Source organism: Penaeus chinensis, chromosome 36 (genome assembly GCF_019202785.1).
Source record: "Penaeus chinensis breed Huanghai No. 1 chromosome 36, ASM1920278v2, whole genome shotgun sequence".
Classification (NCBI taxonomy): domain Eukaryota; kingdom Metazoa; phylum Arthropoda; class Malacostraca; order Decapoda; family Penaeidae; genus Penaeus; species Penaeus chinensis.
In genome coordinates this window covers 11,756,094-11,772,647 of record NC_061854.1, presented here as the reverse complement: position 1 = coordinate 11,772,647, position 16,554 = coordinate 11,756,094, and the positions used below count along the sequence as shown (strand labels likewise).

Below are 16,554 nucleotides of genomic sequence, written 5' to 3'. Positions count from 1 at the left end.
CTTGTATAATCTGGTATGAAACTGATATGTTTTTACAGAAAATAAGTCAATTTTTTTTTTTTTTTTTTACAGTTTACAGTAATCCTAGATGAAGATGCAATATGTTCATATAGTGGTTAGAGAGATATTAATAATTCTATGAGGTTACTATTTCAAATCAATTTCGACAGATTTTTGCAGATTGGCCAGTCCTCTGAACTCTAGGATTCATATGTAAGCTTTTCTCATTTACTTTTTATATAAATTATAGAGAGGGTAACACAGTGATGTCAATATAAGTATAAGATTCAAAACTTGAATAATTACAACAAGTGGTGAAAAAAGGGCTTTATTTCATTTTCATCATCAGAGATTCTATATGTGAATTACAATAACTGTTCCTACTTGTGAAATGTTTCCTATACCTTCTATATAAAATGCAAAAGACTTATGTAACTTCTTACAACATTCACTTATATTACGCAGAGCCACACCACACATACAACAATTAAACAAATCTCTGTAGACTCACATACAAACACAAGTACTACTGATCACATACAAAAATAGAACTAAATAAAAAATCAGATACAATCATCTCCATGTACACTTTAAAAAAAGAAAATTACCTTTATGCCAAAAGAAACACATCTATTATCAGAAATTATTAAAACTGCCTTAAATAAAAAAAACAAAGACTGCCTGTGGAGAATAACACAAATTGTACACCAGTAGTACTCGCATGAGACGCACAACTCGCTTACACTAGTTTGTGTCAGGATCAACCATTACATGCCATTCTGAGTGATCTCATAATAAGGCTCCTTTACATAGTTGCAAAAAACATGAAAAATTACCCTTTTTCAAGTACCACCCAAGGCTTCTAATGGCTTATCACCTCACAGTATCTTACTAATCTATAATGGTAGGTTACTCCAGAAACAAAACTATGAAGAGCATTTCTTAATTGAAGGATAAAATTTGTGTTAAGGCATTAACAACTTTCAAAGAATACTTCATAGGACATCATCCAAATGTCTGCTAAATGAAAATTTATTCAGAAATTGTCTTTGTCTTACAGCCTTATTTGTGGAGTCACCCATGGGTCCCCAGGCTGGCGGAAGGCACCTATATTCGAGACTCCTGAAGCTCAGGACAGTGAACTTATGCACATGCAGCCTTACTCGAGGAACCATCTTAGCAATGGAAGGCCCAGTAATTTCAGTATTGAACTTCATTTTCTGTTGTTTTTTATTACTAAACATCAGCAATGCTATCAGTATGACTGATATATCTTGCAATACCTCTCTGTGTCCACTCAGATGTACAACCAATCCAATGCCACATTATAATGAGCCAAATTCTAGACTATGGGAACCTATTGGCAGGACTGTAGGTATCCACAAATTCTTTAACATGCCAGAGAGGGAATGATACTTCATAAAATTCTCCTCATCCATACCACAAAAAACAAAACCAGCTGCTAATTCAATTCTTCCTGGCAGTCTAAAAGAAATGGTAGATTACCGTAGGCCTGACTCCATTTGTCCAACACAAAAGCCCACAGCAAACAACTTGGAATCTGAAACTTACTGTCATACCATGCCAAGGACTTATTGTAACTCTTGCACATAACATTCCTAGACATGTTTATCTCACAAGTCTTGTTTACAATGGTGAGAATCCTTATGGATAATTAGCATTTAGTACTAAACACATTTTGAAATATAAAATGTAATTTAATTCTCTGAAGGCTAGGATTGCTATAGGACCAAAAATCACTCTAAATCAGATAGAATAGTCACCAAATATGGCAAATTAAAATTAAAACACAATTTATTGGGGTTCCTGTGGTATTCTTGCCTGGTGGTGAGTTTTGAATTTATCAAAAGAATTTATCATACTACAACAAAAGAATAACTGTGTTTCAATATAATGCTAAATCCTGAATGTTCATCAATAATAATATGAACACTAAGTACTTTACACATTATCCTCGTCTTTAAATCAAACTGCTTCGCTGCTACATTTTTATAGATCCTCCAAGACCATATTCTTAACAAAAATGTTACAAAATCTGATGTGAATTAACACATCACACACATATAATTTCAAAGTTTCCAATTTAAATTTCAAAATTAAGTTTTACTCTGGTTTGAGAAAAAAACAAAAGAAAAAAATGGGGCAGACATAAAAAATATAAACTATTTTAACACAAAGACAAACAAGAAGCAGCATCAAATGATCCCTAATAGATGAAATGTTTTGTTTGTTTGATACCAGAACTCGTCAAACTCTACCACCATCCAAAAATATGGCCCATTTGTGTACCTGAATATGGCTTTACTCATATGCTCTAAAACAAAATACAAGCCATACTGGTATGCCACAAACAACTGAAATTCTTTGTCAGCACAAATACCCTGGTCAACCAAGGACAGGAAATGTTATCATTAGCATAAACTAATAACCATAACCTTATATGTAATGTTTCTTGTAACATGCAAACAAGATTTTTTTTTATATATATATTTTTTTCTTTTTTGGAAGGGCAGTTAGTTTCAATCATATATATATATTATTTTCTTTTCTCTCTCTTAACAATTTCATGCCAGGAAGAATAGCATCATTAAATACAATTATCTTAACTTGAGGTTTAACACAGACTTTGATCATGTCCTACTTAGAGTAATGAGGAGGTTAACAATATTGTTTGCCTGAGACAGGGTATATCTGGCCACAAATGCAGAGGGACATATTTCCTTTTTTCTCTCATCAATTTATTGTATGTCATAAGTACAAAGCTTTTTTATTTCATGGCTGAAAAAATTAAAACATATTCTGGCAGATTAATGTACTCCTTCTTACTGATAATGAATGTGTGACACTTTCAATGACATGATGGGCTGGCACCCTCCTGAATTCATCAGATGTGTACTCAGTTGGCAGTGGAAACATTGTTGAGTGCATTTGTGACTAGATTAATTTTTAATGATACCTTTTGTAAATCATTGTTTTTAGGATAGGGCCCTCTAGCAGTCCATTTATAGTTGATAAGATTCTACATAATTCTCTCATACTTCATCCAAACACTAATGGCAGAAGCAAGAACCAGCTTCTGTAATTTCACAGCAAAAGATCACTGTAACACCCTGTCATGGAAAAAGTATTCCTTATGACATATCCATTCTTATGGCACACCAAGGATATTTCTGACAAGACTCTAAAATTACTGCATGGGTCTGTCTGCTATGCCTAAGTGTTTGGAGTGGCACCCTCACATACGCAGCACAAGTGCACACATCAACAAATTACCATGATCTGCCATTGTTATATAAAAAAGAAAAAAAAATCACAAGTGCCCAACAATATACAAACATACATTGGCAGTGTTTGAGTTTTGTCTTCTCTTCTTTCATCTTACTATCTATATGCAAGGACGACTACTATGGTTTCCATTTACACAATGGAGAGAGATATAACTATTTCAAGGTATTTTCACTATAAAATTGCACCTTCATATTACATGATAAAAAAAGACCCATGGATGTCTTTTGAGAGTATCACTATAAAAACCAACCTCATGAAACATCTATACCATATACTAACCTCAGTGTCAGTATCATAGTTGCATATATGATGATCATATAAATTACTGCAAGGTAATTTGGCACAGTACAGCAGGACATATATATGAAATGCCACCTGTGGCTAATATCTAACTGTAAGTTCTTTTCTTTCATTTTTAATCAACAGAAAAAAAAATCCTGGGCAGTGAGCAAGCAAATATACTCTATGACAGCAGACTGTCTTGTTATTCTAGCAATCAGGTACAGATGGCACTGAGAGAGACCATGGTTGATAATGCAATAAGGCTATCTGTCAGATCAGAAAACCCTCAGAATAAGATCCTCGCTGATGATAACACATTAGGAATGGCATTCATCCTGAGCACCTCACCAACATGCAAACCTGTCCTTTGTGGCCAGATTTACCCATCATTATACATGTGATTCTGCCTCATTATTTCTTTTTGTTATCATTTAAGTACTTAATTCTGATTTGTCAAATGATGATTCAAACCAACTTCACAAATTATGCATATCACACGCATACACTTATTGCATACATTTACAAAACCTGTGTACCCCTAACTATCCTAACCTTACAGCAAAAACCCATAAAACATACATGCAGGGTACCTACAGAACTGTTCTTGGAGATTTTATACTGATATTCAAATGAAAAAAGATGTTACTCGTAACAATCACTGTTCATTTCAACTACAGAACAGAATTTTTTAAAATTTCAGATATCCAATGACCGAACTCCCTCAGACATATATTTCTTTAGAAGTTCTTTTAAATGTTTTCTTTTGTTTAATTTTCATTTAGGTGGGACAGAACTATATATTTGAAAGGCCTCTCAGTTACAGCTGCAGCATTGTGTTTTTGAGATGCCTTGCCAAGTTATCAATACATAATTGTAATATGCAAATTACATTAAACATCTGTAGTGTTAAGGAATGTGCTTCCCACCCAAAATGTCCTGAGACACTGAATATTAGATAGCTGATGTTGTATTACACTTTCGAACACTTCCAATTAAGAACATTCAATGAAGAGCCGACTCAACACTAACATTTTAGAATATCGGAGGCAAGACACAAGCCAATTTTCTTCTTCCTGGGCACTCTGCACAACTGCCGTTCATTTCAAGCCACCTTTGGTATATTCTATCACATGTTATCACTGAGATGCACTTGGTAAGTTTGGTTACCTCTCTTCAGTCAGAGGAAAATGTGATCGCATTATCAATGAGGGTGGGAACGGCTATTAATCCTCCTTCATATTAATTATCTGAATGCTATTCCCACTAATGACATGTTCAACTGTTATGGTATATAGTAACCGTATAAAATGTGTGTTAAATAAGTTTTCATGTATCAACAACACTGTACATGAGATCTTTTAATAGTAAGTAATGAGTGAGCAGCAGACACCATGCTCACGACTAGGCAGTCTGATATTATAAAATTAGCGGCAAACAAACCTCATTTTGTGATGAGTAATGCGAGCAGCTCTTAGTTGCACCATTTTATACATGGTTTGTCAACCACCAATGTTGAACTACTTGCTTTTTTAAATCTACTGATACAAGAAAAAAAAAGAAAAAAGAAAAATCTGCAAGACTTTTATCGGCTGTCTTGCATAGATTTACATGAGGTTGAACTGGTGACTCATCTGGCATGATAGAGTTTTGTCGACCGCTGAATGTGAAAGACTGGTGTGGGTTGGGCTTTAAACAGGCCCGATGATCACAACACAGGCGGACGGGAGTGGGAAGGCCAGCCCGGGGCTCGGTGACTTGTAAACAATACATTAAAAACCACCTAAAACAAAAGTTTTAAATCACCATCGATGTTACAGTAAATGTGCTTATTATCAAACTGAGCTGACCACTAGTCCAAACTCCACACATTCGCATTGGGCTTCTCAACAGTTAGTGTATCTTGAAGCTTGGTCTTACCACCTATGTCTCCACCTTTATAAAGTCACCGGTCTTACCACCGGCACTTCCACCTTTATAAAGTTATACTGGTCTCATTGCCGGACTTTTCAACCTTTGTATAGCCACCCCAACATTCCATGTGCAAATGATCAGATCACATCATTATAGTTAACTAAATATTGCCTCCAGCCTGCTTATCATACAGCCACTGACAACTATTATACGCTCATAACTTGTGTCTCCTTGGTATCCAGCTCAACTTGATTTTGAGCATGAGTATTTGATTTCATATCAGGCATGAATTTCAGTAATGGCACTCTTTTTCTTGTTGGGCAAATGAAAAACTATATCAAATCACTTCTAACAATTGCCTGAAAACTCAGTGAAGCTATAAAATGAAAATTATCCTCGAAAATCTACTTATGAAAAATTCTGAATATCTTGTAAAAAATTACTGTGAATAACACTCAACACTAAACAAGTAATAAGCTAATATAAGTAATACTAACCATCAAGAGTTAAAAAGGCCCCTAAGAAAGTCCGCCAGCCTGTTGGATGCTCTGCGTAGGCCGTCCAAGCATCCTTCCCCCTCCCGATTGCCCCTACGGTGAGAGCACCAAGCGGGACAACCACCATGGTTCATCAGTGTCACATCTTGAGCTGGAGGGCCACACAGAGCCAGTTCATTATGCCCTGAGGTGGTGACACACAAGAGAGATGCGCCGAGACCTGAGTTACCCACCGTGTCAAACCCCAGTGGTGGAGTGTTCGTATTGGTGGTAGTGGTGGTGATGGTGGCTGAAGCTCTGCCACTGCTGTTGATACTGCTGCTGCTACTGCTACTACTGCCTCTTGTGGCATAGTGGTGGAGGTGGAGGGGTGATGGGGACCTGGGGTTGGCATGATGAGGATGATGATATTGAAGATGATGATGGTGGTGGTGGTCGTTGTGAGGAAGAAGTTGATGGTTGTTCTGATGAATCATCAGCTGGCTGTTATGGTTGTAGTGGTTGTAAGAAGGCTGGTGGTTCTGCTGCTGCTGGGTATGATGGGGAGGCTCTGTGCCACCACATCCATACGCTTCGTTGCCCCTGTTTATAGCTGCTCCTCCACCCCCACCACTGAGACCTCCAGTGCCAAGAGTCCCACATCTCCCATCCCTAAAATTTAGCGAATGCTAGCACCGACGGTTCCTCCAGTAGCTCATGTATTCCTACAAGAAAAAGGATAAATTTATGTCAGTTCTATCTTGTTTATAACAATTAAACCAAACCTGTCCCTTGCTAGAACCATCATCCATTCAGTCTTACTCCACCCACCAAGCAAAACTGCTTTTGTTTTTTTCATATGCTGTTCCAAAAGAAATAAATGGGGCAGTAACAGATGGACTATCTAACTTAATTATTTCATCCAACCATTTCTTGATATTCATAAAATACATAATACATAATAAATTGAGTATCAAAGATTACTGTCAACATCAACTAATTAACTGAAACATGAGAAAAAGCATTCAGAAAAGAATAAATTTCAATTCATAACATTGTAATGGGAAATAATAGGATTACATTTTTTCAGACATACAAAGATTTTTCTCCCCTGTGATATCCCTATGAAGAAAAGAAATATACGAAGTAGGCCCTGGGTTGTAGCAATAAAGCTAAATACTCAGTTTAGGATAGTTTCCTGTTGATTCTAATTCCTTCTAACTTTCAACAATAAATCTAACAAGAAAAAAATAATTTCCAGGAAAAACACTCAATGTCAAATTAACTGGAAAAAATAAAGGAGAGATTAGTGGCAGGAGAACAACCGATACATGTGCATTACAAAATCTGCCCAGAAGCATAAACATCAGTGGTATACAATCTTGATTCTAACTTTTAACCTACTGAGTGCAAGATACTGATCAGTAGTGGGTTCCAAGCAACAGTTCAGGATTTTTTAGATATTTCATCATTATCTTTTATCATTTTTTTACGACCAATGCTCATTTCATCTACAAGTTTATGATAAAACAAAATATTCTGCATGATTGCCCATTATGATAAAATAAAATTTTCTGCATGATTGCACGCTACCAGGTGGGGTCAGAAAGCGTAATGAGGAATTTCAGGTTGTGCAACTAATGCAAAGAAGAACTTCATGATAAATAAATACCTGTTCTCCATTACAAAATATTGAACTACAATACCTTATACATTTATTATGGTCAATGATGAGAAGTGCATTACAGTCTGTGAAAAAGTCAGTGAGAATAACCAACAATTGTCTGTTTAGTGTATTTCTATATGACCTTAAGAATGTCATAAAAATGCTAGTTAATCACCTGGGTGTTACTCAAGTGTGTTGGGTTTTACTGTGTGTGCGTATCCTGAAAAGCAGACCTAAATAGTACAGCATAAGATGACTACTATCCTACTTTAGGTATCTGATATGAATCGTTTGCTAATGACAAAACAAGTTGCTAATGCTAGCATTAGCGGTTGTGCTGAACAAGTTCCAAAAAAGAGGTGTGAATTACATATTAAGAATGAAAATTATGGTTTCCTAATTATTGACTTAAATGAGTGTCTCTGGCAGTTTTAAGCTCACTGTGTTCGTTAGCTACTTCATATTTTCTTAATAAATTGTTAATATATAAATAAATATAAAAAATAAAATCATACATCCACAGATAATAGAAGTAAATCATATCAACCAAATAACAACTCTTTTAACCCTGCACTGACAATGGCAGAAATTCCAGTCACTCATTCCAGTGACTTCTGACAACCATCTAGGTTTCTGCTGGACAGTGGCCCTTTCCACTCGATTCGCTACAGCCATACCCATGGTGAATAGATTTTTCAAAACAGCTATAGGCATGCCCAGCTATAAGAGGTAAAAATATGACGAAACACAAATGTGAAAACAATCAGTAAATAATATACAACTATACATAAAACAATAAACAAATCTGAATTCCCTGTAATGGATGCTTAAGCACCATCTCTATTTCACTTTTAGAATTGCTTTAATGTTTTCAAGATTATGCAAAGCCTTGTCATTCCTTTTGGACTTAGCCACAACAGGCTTTATCACCTTTAATCATTCTGGCTTTTACATGACCAATGTATATTTTTATAGTAGAAAAATGTAGTATGAAAAAAGGAGCTGGAAAAGGTCTTATTTAACCCAATGCTGCCGGGGAAAATGAATAGAAAATGGGGAAAATGCTGTGCTTATTTCTTATATTTTTTTTGTAAAAGGTCTTTGCGCATGGATGGCTCTGCTAGTGCTTAGCCACAAAAGAGTCAATTAGTAGAGCTTGTGACCTTACCTGATTTGAATTAGCGGGAAAAACATATTTTTTTCTGGTGCTATGAATATCGATGGTGTTATTTTTATTATAAACATTATAATTACTATAATGTTATATCATTAGTAACAGCAAAATGAGATAACGTAAAATATTTTCATAAATCAAAGAAAAGAGTAAACAGGTGAGACAGGCAGTACTCGTAATTGGCTCATTGGTGACTTAATACAAGTGTAGCCATTTATGTGTAAAAACAATCAAACAAGTAACTCAGTGGGCATGGCACGTACATACACGTCATGCCTGTTGGCATTGGGTTAAGCCAGGTATACATATACATGTATAAACTATAGTTCCAACTGACCCTAATCCTGAATCCAAAAGGATTATTACATACTAAAAAAAAAAAAAAAATGTCTTAAAAATGTTAATAACATGACGAAAGTCTAATTTCAGTATCTACTTTAGCCCAATCACCATGGATTTAGGTATTGTCTCCTGTAGTTTTTGTAAATTTTGTTACATACAGATGGCTTCACTTGTGCTCAGCCACCAAGAAGTCTATCAGTAGGCCCTAGTGACCGCCCCTGATTTCCCCATTCCTTGAATTTGTGGGTAAATGTGTTTTTCTTTCTAATGCTATTGATATCGATACTGCTATTATTCTTATTGATATTATGACGATTAAATTGTTATTAAATTCTTGGTAACATTGAAGACAACGAATTAATACATAAGACACTTTCTAAAAATTAAAGAAAAAGGTAAACACATGAGATAGGTAGGGCTAATAACTGATTCCTTGGTGACTAAGGACTTGAAGAGCCATCCGTGTTAATACAAATAATGAACTTATATTACAGTGGACATGGCATGTATTCTTGCCATCTGTGCTGATTGGGTTATAAGATGAAATGACAAAGGCTGGTGAGATTAAAACAAACAAGTTATCAAGACACTAAATATAATAAAGTATAGGAATCCACTAATTAATACTAACTTACAATAAGTGGCCTTGTAAGTACAATGGAAACTTCAACTGAGACAAAATAAGCAAAGGCTAAGATAAGTAAGCAAAGGGACAGTCACATATAATCAAAAGTAATATACTCTAATAAGCTTTCTATAATCTAAAAAATTGTATCTACATCTTCTGCAACAAAAGCAGAATTATTTCCGAATAGAGAAATGGTTGGACAAAATACAATTGAACAATTTAAAACCACAGACATAAAAACAGAAAAAAACAATTAATTGTAAAATACTTTACAAAGACCTCTCTCTTCATTCCTGTGTGTGTAAGGACAAGGTGGAATGTATAAGAAGGCATGCATGTGCATTTGTGTGTGTGTGTGTGTGTGTGTGTGTGTGTGTGTGTGTGTGTGTGTGTGTGTGTGTGTGTGTGTGTGTGTAAGTGCGAGTGTGTAAGTGCGTGTAAGTGCGAGTGTGTAAGTGCGAGTGTGTAAGTGCGAGTGTGTAAGTGCAAGTGTGCTTGTGTGTATGTGTGTCCGTGCCTGCGTGTGTGTAAGTGCCTGTGTGTAAGTGCCTGTGTGTAAGTGCCTGTGTATGTGTAAATGCCTATGTGTGTCCGTGCCTGTGTGTGTGTCCGTGCCTGTGTGTGTGTCCGTGCCTGTGTGTGTGTGTCCGTGCCTGTGTGTGTGTGTCCGTGCCTGTGTGTGTGTCCGTGCCTGTGTGTGTGTCCGTGCCTGTGTGTGTGTCCGTGCCTGTGTGTGTGTCCGTGCCTGTGTGTGTGTCCGTGCCTGTGTGTGTGTAAGTGCATGTGTGTGAGTAAGCATGTCAGTGTATGTTTTCTGCATCTCTATTCATGTGTGTCTTAAAAATGCAGTCCTAGAGCCTGATGTCCAGTGTGTCCCTTTTGAAAGGCAGGATAATCAAGCAGTATCCTGAAGTACTGTATGTGCTGGGCAATGCACATACTCCAAAAATTTTCCTTACAAATTACTTTTACTCTCAAAAAATAACCTTACCTGGAAAGTAACTGAGATCTTTTCACTCTGGTAACGTGTTAGTTTGATGCTACGTCGCACTTCCCCTGTTACAGGACCCTTATATCCTCCTTTCCTGAGTAATGAATCAATTGTCTGCTCATGATCCCAACCTAAAAGGATTGACAATTGTTAATGCCTTTTACATTTCTCCTAAAAATCAAAAGATTAATATTAAATCACAGTCTGTCATTAATACACACAGATTATAGGTGCTTTTACAATGTAAGTTTTGATGCCAATATGAAAATCTGTAACTAGTATAATTAACTCTTACCCTGTTCAGGAGCGACCTCTGGCAGGTAAGTAGCTGTCCGCTTGGCACCTCGCTCATTCAAAAACTCTATCCGAATCCCATGCACCCCAATATCCCAATCCCTGTAATCCCGCCCATCTTCAAAGTGTCGCAAAATAGAGACAGAAACTCCAAGGCGAGGTAATTCATCTCTAGCAATTGGCTGAAACCGGGAATCCTTGAATGCACTGAAACAGAAAAATTAATTTTTATTACAAAGTATATTTGTACCTTTAATTCTACCAAATAAAATATCCTTATTTTACATATATGTTTTGTATCTTATATTCTAACCAATAATCAGTGTTGCAATTGAGGTTCTTTCAATTCTTGTAGTGCTAAACTCATATTACTCTTAAAGCCTTCTATCCTAATAAAATTATATGTAGATTGTGAAACTATTGGCTTATGAATAAAGTCTTAACCCCTTAACGACGGGTCACGTCTATAGACATCAAAACAAACCGCTCGAAATGTGGCGTGTGGCTGTACGCCGCGGTGGCGCGCCAAAGCACAACCAGCCGGTGATTCGGCTTGATGTACCTAACTCCCGCGCTCAAAGTCGGCGCGTTGCCATTGATCGCCAGAGCGTAGAGTTTTTTTTTAGTTTTCTTCACCCGTCACCAAGGGGTTAAGAATACATAAAACAAAGAATCATCTAAGAAGAAGGTGTCTTGAATTTTTAACATACTTAGTTAACTACGAAATCAATCAACAAAAGGCTAATATTTCATATATAAAAGGCATCAGTATATTTTAATAAACATGCATGTGGTAATACAATGTGAATATTCAATTTAATTTAGAGAATAAAAGATAAGTCAATATGAATGCTACCTGGTGGCTGCATACTCCCGGAGTCCTGCGTGTAGACTGATGTGGCTAAATGTCCCCATACATCCTCGTAACCGTTTGTCCTTCCCCAATTTCCAGGTTACAAACAAAGGACTGAAAGGTAATTATTTGTGAAAAATAATTCAGGTTTAAAATAATGGCCTAAACTTACAGGAACACCTGACCAAGATGTTCAGAATTCTGAGTTTCCAAACTACATCAAATGAATCTGATGATACAGATCCAATACCAAATAAAATATATCAATGAGTTCGTCCTGCACTCTGGAGAACCAAACTCTGAATCAAAGGTAAGCACTATTTTGACTTACTCAATGTGTTGCTCTTTTGAATTTAGTACATATGGGAATGAATACTTCCAAACAATGTAATCAGAATCAAAATCAGTACCAAAACATGAAATTAACTGTAAACTGGTATTTTTTTATGTTGAAGCAAGAAATTACCCCTTAATCTGTATCAAAAGTAACAATAATGAAGCCTTTGTCATACAACCTTTTAACAAAAAGAATAAAAAAAATAAAAGTAAAAAAGAAAAGAAAAGAAAAAAAAAATTATGTATCTATATATATATATATATATATATATATATATATATATATATGGTTATATAAAACATACATTTTTGTGCATTTCAAGATTTTATGGGAAAAAAAAAAAAATAAATAATAATAATAATGTTGGGAATGAGGCTAAAGACTTTATGCCTTAACCACCCACATATTGCCTGCATTCAAAAAAATTAAATTAATAGTCAATCTAAGTCAATATCCCATTTTCTTTCCCTAAAAATATCATAAGATATATTGTATAAACATTTACAAATCAGGAAGAAAAGAAAGTTCTCAAACCCACCATCTGACCTAAATGATCATGAATATTGATCAGGACTGTTCATTTTATATATCCTTATACATAAATGAAGTGTAAATCTTAGAAAAAGAAAAATGAGAGCTAAGGGAAGTGCAAAACACAACTGTGAATATGTAGCAGCAGCAGCCCTTTACATCAAAATAAATTAAAACAAACACAAAAAACTAAGAAATGCATACAGATAATGAAAATCATGCTACTTACTGTGTCAAGATTCATAACAGTCAGCAATATGTGTACTCATCAGAAAAAAAGTTTTTTTTTTTTTTTTAAGCTTCCTCTTTATAAATAAAAAATAAAACTAGAATTACTTACAAAGGTTCATTGGTAAAGTCTGGAGTGCCAGGAGGTTCCATGTTGTGCAGGTGACTGTAAAGAACATCAAAGCAATAGAAGCACATCTCTGGGCTCGCTATGGGAGTGAGGCCATTCCGTAACGTGCCATTGGCTGTGGGGGTTGAGCCATTGTAGCAGCATACCTGTAAAAGGAACACAGGAATGCATAAAACTTTCTGAGACATCTTGCTTTAGTGCCCTAGTTATGGGTATGGAAAAACTGTAATAGCATGTCTAATTAGTGATATATAATATCTGATATATCAACTGTTTTTCTGTGCTTGACAAACAAGAGGAAAAAGTAGGGATTATATAAGGACTAATCATGATTACACTCTGCTGTGGTACTTAACCTTGCAAAATATCAATTTGGAATTCACAGATCCTTAAGAGTGTTGCTCACAGCAGAGAAGAGAAGCTATCCATTAACAATATAGAGAAATGTTTGAAAGGATTACACAAATTATCAACCTCTAAGCTTGGCACTGTTAACTTTAGTCACTCATAAAACACGCTACTAAAAGAAATAATCAGTCAGTTAACATTACAAGGAGTAAATATTCCATTACTCTCTTATATCAAAAATCTATCAGGGAGAAAAAAGCATTATCATATAAAATATCAATACCCTTAACCTTAACATAATCAAACCAGACTTCTAGTAAACAAAACCACTAAAGTGCTAATATAGCTAAGCAAAAGGGCAGTTATGGAAATTAAATTCCAATAAGGCATCAGCTTGCAACTCCAACAGAGAGATTTCTAAGTGCATCAATACACAAAGGATGGTACTGAAAGTGCTGCATTATGTCATTTACATAATGATTAGCTCATTCTGAAATTTTGTTGAGGAAAAATCATTAGTTTATGCTATACTACACAAAAGCCATAAGAAACATAATTAAGAATTTTTTTGTGTATAAAAGGACACACAAACACACACACAAGCACACACATACATACACATCATATACATAAAGCATTTATATGTACACAGTTTACACAAAGTATATATACACAAAGCACCAAACACTTTTGTGATAACCACCTTCACATTGCCATTCACTGTTATATATTTCACAGACATCTTTAAATGATATAGAAACCAATGGCAAATCTTTGGCTTTGTTTTTAAATCCTACCAAAATTTAAAAATAAAAAGTATTACACCTCTCAACTGAAAATGACATTCTATACAATCCTGCCTTTATCTGAATTGCGAGACAATATATCATGATGACCCATTTTGTATAAACATGCAAAAATAAATAGATGCAAAATTAGTGTATATGATTACTGAGGGGCCAAAATGAACCAGAAAGAGTGTATACTAGCCAAAACTGTGGATCCTTATAAGGGAATTTAAATTTTAGGATAGTATCATCTCACTAATCAATCTGGGTACTATTCTCTTTTGCATATAAAATGTGCAATTGTAAATTACAAAAATATATTTCAAGAATAGCATATGGCAAATTATGGAGAATAAAAACAATATAAATAATATGGTAGGCACAGTACCATAAAATATTGCAAATATACACACACACACACACACAAAAGTGTGTTTAGAATAATATACACTCCCTTCTACAATTTCATGACAAGGTAATAACACAAACATTCACTGAAGCTTCTCTATGTATATACAGTCTCATGCATGAACGGCTGAATCTATGCACAGAAATACTGCTATACTGAGTACGTATGTAATATTAAAACACACATGTAGTGTTATTAAATTCTATGACATTTTTGTTTGTCATCTGAGCATGACTACTATGACAGCTGTGATATATAGCATGACATGCATATTACATATATACTGTTAATATATCACACTATTTAAAAGTAGAAAATCAATGTGTATATATGACTCAGCAATCATCTTATTACCACAATGCAGCATCAAAATCATGGTCAAATTATGAACTAAATTCTTAATAACCCAAACTACTAATACTCACCATTAAAAGTATTTGCCAAATCATATACAACATTCCATAAAAAGAATATAAATATCATACACTGAAATCAAGCAATGCTCTGCTGAATTATTTTTTCGCACTAGGTTAATATCAAGTGCGATACAAAGACCATGTGTTTCTTAGGTTATACTACTATATCTAAGTATTTGCCTAGACAGGTCCATTATAACCCCAATGTTACATTTGACATGCTGAAAAACATCATGATGATGCAGAGTTATTTCCTTTAACTCTGAAAGATTCTGGAAGAAAGGTATAGTTTATCTTAAATGAAATGTTAGCTCTGCTTTTGTACAGCAAGCAGAAGAGTTAAAACATACAGCTAATTTATATTTTGCAGGTGGAGACGTTCCATTGTATAGTGTGACCTAATATGTATAGATGTCACTAATATTTTGAAAGCTTAACCAATTCGCCACGTATGGTAAGAATACATGCTGTGCCCAATGTAATACAAGTTTATTTATTAGTTTTACACATAGATGGCCCTACAAGTACTTATTACCCAAGGAGTTGGTTATTAGTCCTACCTATCTCCTCGACTTTTGGAAAGGGTCTTTTGCATTATTTCATTGTCTTTAAATGTTATCAAGATTTTAATAACAATTTAATAATCATAACATCATTAACAATAATAACAATATTGATGTCAACTGTATTAAAAAGAAAAACACATTTTCTTGCCAATTCAAGGAATGAGGAAATCAGGATCAGTCACTAGGACTACTGATAGACTCCTTGTCAGCTGAGCATATATGGAGCCATCTGTATGTAACAACATTCACAAAAAACTACAGGGGACAGAACATAAATCCGTGGCGATTGGGTTAAGCAAAAAACATGTGAAAAGGGTTTAAAAAATGTGTTTGTATAAAATTCAAAATCTTTATGGATAACAAGCAATAAAAACTTTTAGTTTCTTTTCCGAGACATAAAGCAAATTCTTTCCATTAACACAGACAGGCAAACTACTTCATGCTTCCAAACTGAAATAAGCCTTCTTTGAGCATGATAGTTACATATCACCCAAACAGCACTTCTTACAAAGATACTAGTATTCAAAGTTGTTCCTAAACTATTGTTGGCATCAACCAATTTGTATGAAAAGCAAAAAACTCTAACATGTTAACAATATGAGCTGTGCTCAAAAGAAATTTGTTGATAGATAAGGACCTTTTAAGAAATTTCTTCTGTGTACAGTATCTTTATGCTGTCAGTGTGTATATCTGCATGACACAAAGAAACAGACTTAAATATTGTACTAAACCCAATTTTCCTTTTGCATGTATGTTCACACTTCTACAAATTTCCTCTTTCAAGAACCATGTCCAAATTTATCAGAGACAAAAAAAGCAAATCTCTGGAAACATTTACCCATCATATGATAAAACTCCCTCTTGTCTTCTTTTTT

At 34.9% G+C, this 16,554-nt stretch overlaps 1 protein-coding gene across 4 annotated transcripts in view; it reads right to left on the bottom strand.

Annotated features, from left to right (window-relative positions):
- Window positions 1–312: 312 nt before the first annotated feature.
- Window positions 313–16,554, bottom strand: part of LOC125044557 (uncharacterized protein CG5902-like) — a 69,508-nt gene continuing 53,266 nt past the window's right edge. For all 4 annotated transcript variants that reach the window (XM_047641258.1, XM_047641259.1, XM_047641260.1 and 1 more), the window contains 5 exons: window positions 13,135–13,298; window positions 11,930–12,040; window positions 11,075–11,280; window positions 10,780–10,910; window positions 313–6,703 (listed from right to left, as the gene is read on the bottom strand). In XM_047641258.1, the coding sequence (XP_047497214.1) occupies window positions 6,668–6,703; window positions 10,780–10,910; window positions 11,075–11,280; window positions 11,930–12,040; window positions 13,135–13,298 (648 nt within the window). In that variant the 3' untranslated portion in view covers window positions 313–6,667. The remainder of the gene's footprint in view (window positions 6,704–10,779; window positions 10,911–11,074; window positions 11,281–11,929; window positions 12,041–13,134; window positions 13,299–16,554) is intronic.